We start from the raw sequence: 3,783 nt of genomic DNA, 5'->3' as shown, positions 1-3,783 counted from the left end.
GCAATGGATGTTCGGTTGAGTTGATCATCTGAAGCCGGGTTAGTAAGTTTGATTCTTCTTGGATCACCTCGTTCATATTCGACACTCCTCTCTTTCTCTCTCTTTGTGGGGCGTTGTTGGGTGGCAACCATACAACAATGCTAAAGGCTACGACTTGCTTGGTTAGATGACCATGAATGCTGAATATCTACTTCGTCCGCTAGAACCAGCATGCCTGAGAGAAGTTGAAGTAGTAGTGTACTCATCTTGAGCTTTGTAACACCATCTAAATGAATGAAATGCAATGCTGGTTGCTTTTTGTCAAAAAAAGAAAAGAAAAAACATGCTTGGACTCAACACACACCGGAGCCAGCCAGCTCGACTCGGTCTATATCACTCCCTCGTCCGCCATAGCGCAGACCCACGCGCGCGCGCGCTCGGCCACACGTGCGGCTCCCAGGATTCGCGCCGCCGCGGGTAAGAAAGGCCAGCTTGGAGGAGGGTGAGGTGGAGAGTCGGGAGGCGAGGAGTCAACTGTATACTATGGATGGACCGGCGGAGCTGGAGGCGGCGGAGCAAGTGCTGATACGGTTGGACTCGTCGTTGGCTTCGACGGCGGCGGCGGAGCCGGCGGCGGTTGGGGGCGAGCCGATGCTGTTCGACGGAGCAGGGGATCGAACCGAGGCGGAGCTGTTCCTCCGTGCTGTGGATAACATCCGCCGCCTCGCTCCGTCGTCCCCCTCGGTGGTCGGGAGCCCGCGGCGGTCGTCCGGGTCGGGGGCGGCGGCTGGTGGAGGCGGGTGCAGCGCCGTGCAGGTCACGATGGCGCGGCTCGAGGACGAGTTCCGCCACTTGCTCTCGTCCCGCGCCTTCGACCTCGAGATCGAGGCGCTCGCCGACCTGACATCTCTCTGTATCTCCAGCGACCGAACGAACTCGGTCTCATCCATGGACCTCCCAGCTGTGGAGGAAGATGACTCCATCTCCGACTGCGGCGGCCGGCGAAGCAGCTACCGCTCGCTCCGGAGCATCCGTGAGATCGACCTCCTCCCCGACGACGCCGTTGCCGACCTCCGCGCCATCGCCTGCCGAATGGCTGCGGCTGGGTACGGCCGCGAGTGTGCCCAGGTGTACGCCTCCATTCGCAAGCCGGCCGTGGACGCCTCCCTCCGCCGGCTCGGCGTCGAACGGCTCAGCATCGGTGATGTCCAGCGCCTCGAGTGGGACGCTCTCGAGGCCAAGATCCGCCGATGGATCCGAGCTGCCCGTGCCGCCGTCCGCGGCGTTTTTGCCAGCGAGCGCCGCCTCTCCTTCCACGTCTTCCATGACCTCCCAATCTCCAATGTCACCGTTGTCAGCGTCGTCACCGCGGCTCCAGCCACGCATGACACCCCCTTCGTCGAAGCTGTCAAGGGTGCGGCGCTTCAGCTGTTTGGCTTCGCTGAGGCCATCAGCATCGGTCGCCGCTCTCCCGAGAAGCTCTTCAAGATTATCGATCTCCACGACGCGCTATCTGACCTGCTGCCTGACGTCTCCGACATTTTCGCTGCATCCAAGGCAGCCGAATCGATATACGTGCAGGCCGTAGAGATCCGATCGCGCCTCGCAGATGCAGTGCGTGGAATACTCTCGGAGTTTGAGAACGCAGTTCTCCGCGACCCGCCCAAGACTGCAGTTCCTGGCGGCACCGTCCACCCGCTCACACGGTACGTGATGAACTATAGCAGCCTCATTTCCGACTACAAGGCCACGCTCACCGAGCTGATTGTATCACGTCCGTCGGCAAGTGCCCGGCTTGCTGCTGAAGGCAATGAGCTTGCGCCATGCTTGTCCTGCCTCGAACTACCCGAGCATGAGAATCAGTCACCGCTTGCTGCCCATATCATCTGGATCATTGTTGTCCTTGAACACAACCTTGAGAGCAAGGTGTCACTCTACAAGGACACGGCTCTCTCACATTTGTTCTTGATGAACAATGTACACTATATTGTACACAAGGTCAAGGATTCACCTGACCTCTGGAGCATGATTGGTGATGATTACTTGAAGCGGCTTACAGGAAAGTTCACAGTGGCCGCCACAAATTACCAGCGGACGTCATGGCTAAAGATCCTGAATTGTTTGCGAGATGAGGGTCTTCATGTAAGTGGTGGCTTCTCGTCAGGAATATCCAAGTCAGCTCTGCGGGAGCGATTCAAGTCCTTCAATGCTGCATTTGAGGATGCGCATAGGGTGCAATCTGGGTGGTTCGTGCCGGACACGCAGCTGAGGGAGGAGCTGAGGATCTCAATATCAGAGAAGCTGTTGCCAGCATACAGGTCGTTCCTTGGCAGGTTCCGGCATCATATAGAGAATGGGAAGCATCCAGAGTTGTACATCAAGCACTCAGCTGAGGACCTTGAGAATGCCGTGAATGATTTCTTTGAAGGGGCTCCTCCTTCCCCGCATAATAGGAGGAGATCTCATGGATGAAATTCCTGTGCATTTAGCATTCGACTGGTGTGTTGTGGCTTTGTATTCTTTGATTCTTCAGGGGGGATCAAGTGCTGACAGTTGGAGCTCTGTTTACTCTGATATTTGACAATATAGTTGGTCAAGAACTCTTGGTCGATAAACAGACATGCCAATTCTTATGTCATTTTGAGATCTGGTGAAGCTGTCAATCTCCATGGGTCTTCCTCTGTGAGCCAACTTGTTCATTTGTTACACTATTATTTTATATTATTGGCAAGTAGCATGTTGATATAGCATTTTCATTCCAGTTAAAAAAATATATAATGTTATTATTCTTTCAGCTATGTTGGGTACATGGAAGTGTAATCCATGCAATTTCATGCCAATGCCTTGAATGTGCTTTTGATGTCCTTTATGTTATTAGCAATCATCTGGATAGTCCATGCTTTGTGGGTTAGAGATAGAAAGATTTTTTTTTACTCTTTTGTACCATATGATTTTGTAAAATTATGTTGTTACTTTGAATGCCAATCTTGAGTTTCTCTAGTGCATATCTTCTTTCGGGTGTTAGAAATTGACAGATTTTAATCACTCTCTTGTACCACATGATTTTGCAAAATGATTTTATCAATCTAAATGCTAATCTTGAGCTTCTCTAATGCACAACTTTTTAAGGATGTTAGAAATTTGCAACCCCTAGCAAGCCAGGAATGTACTACACAGATTCTTCTATATGCTACGTTACTGCCTATTTATTGTTGCGCAGTTTGTAAATTGAAAATCCTCATGTCTTTTGGCTGTTGCTATGTTGAGTACTTCAAGTATGTGAATCATTTGTCTTTGTCCTTACAACCTGGTGGGCATGCCACCAGTTTGAAAGGTTTATTTTACTAGTTCACGTAGCTATCCATGAGTGTGACAAAAGAGAACCTGGCCGTGTAATGCTTTGACGTTGACTGGATTTTTCTCTCGTTTTCCCCTGTGATTTGGATATGAGATGGGTAATAAAAGAGAAGTTCTTTTTTGAAATAATAAAAGAGAATTTGGTCTTTGCTCAGTTATTAGGGATTAGTTTTTTTTATTGAAGAACATCGGCGCTTTATTTATAGAGAGAATTCCTTATTTGACCCTTTCTTAAAATTTGCTTTCTTATTTGACCCAAAATAAATTTTCTTTCCTATTTGACACCTAAATTAATTTTTGTTTCTTATATGACACTTTCGTCCATTTTAGACACTGATAGTGTTAACTGTGTGGTGAAAAGACCATTTTGCCCCTAATGCATTTTGCAATGTCCTGGATGAAGTAAAAAGCAATTAGTTCACCTATGTTTTAGGGATGTTCAAAGGA

At 49.7% G+C, this 3,783-nt stretch overlaps 1 protein-coding gene across 1 annotated transcript; it reads left to right on the top strand.

The window, feature by feature from the left end:
• The first annotated feature begins 421 nt into the window (after window positions 1-421).
• LOC119330809 (exocyst complex component EXO70B1-like) lies at window positions 422-2,768 on the top strand. The gene has a single exon (XM_037603936.1). It carries the CDS (start codon window positions 523-525, stop codon window positions 2,449-2,451), a length of 1,929 nt encoding a protein of 642 aa, XP_037459833.1. The 5' UTR covers window positions 422-522; the 3' UTR covers window positions 2,452-2,768.
• The last annotated feature ends 1,015 nt before the right edge of the window (window positions 2,769-3,783 follow it).

Source organism: Triticum dicoccoides, chromosome 7A (assembly GCF_002162155.2).
Source record: "Triticum dicoccoides isolate Atlit2015 ecotype Zavitan chromosome 7A, WEW_v2.0, whole genome shotgun sequence".
NCBI classification, from domain to species: domain Eukaryota; kingdom Viridiplantae; phylum Streptophyta; class Magnoliopsida; order Poales; family Poaceae; genus Triticum; species Triticum dicoccoides.
This window is presented reverse-complemented; position numbering and strand designations above follow the sequence as displayed.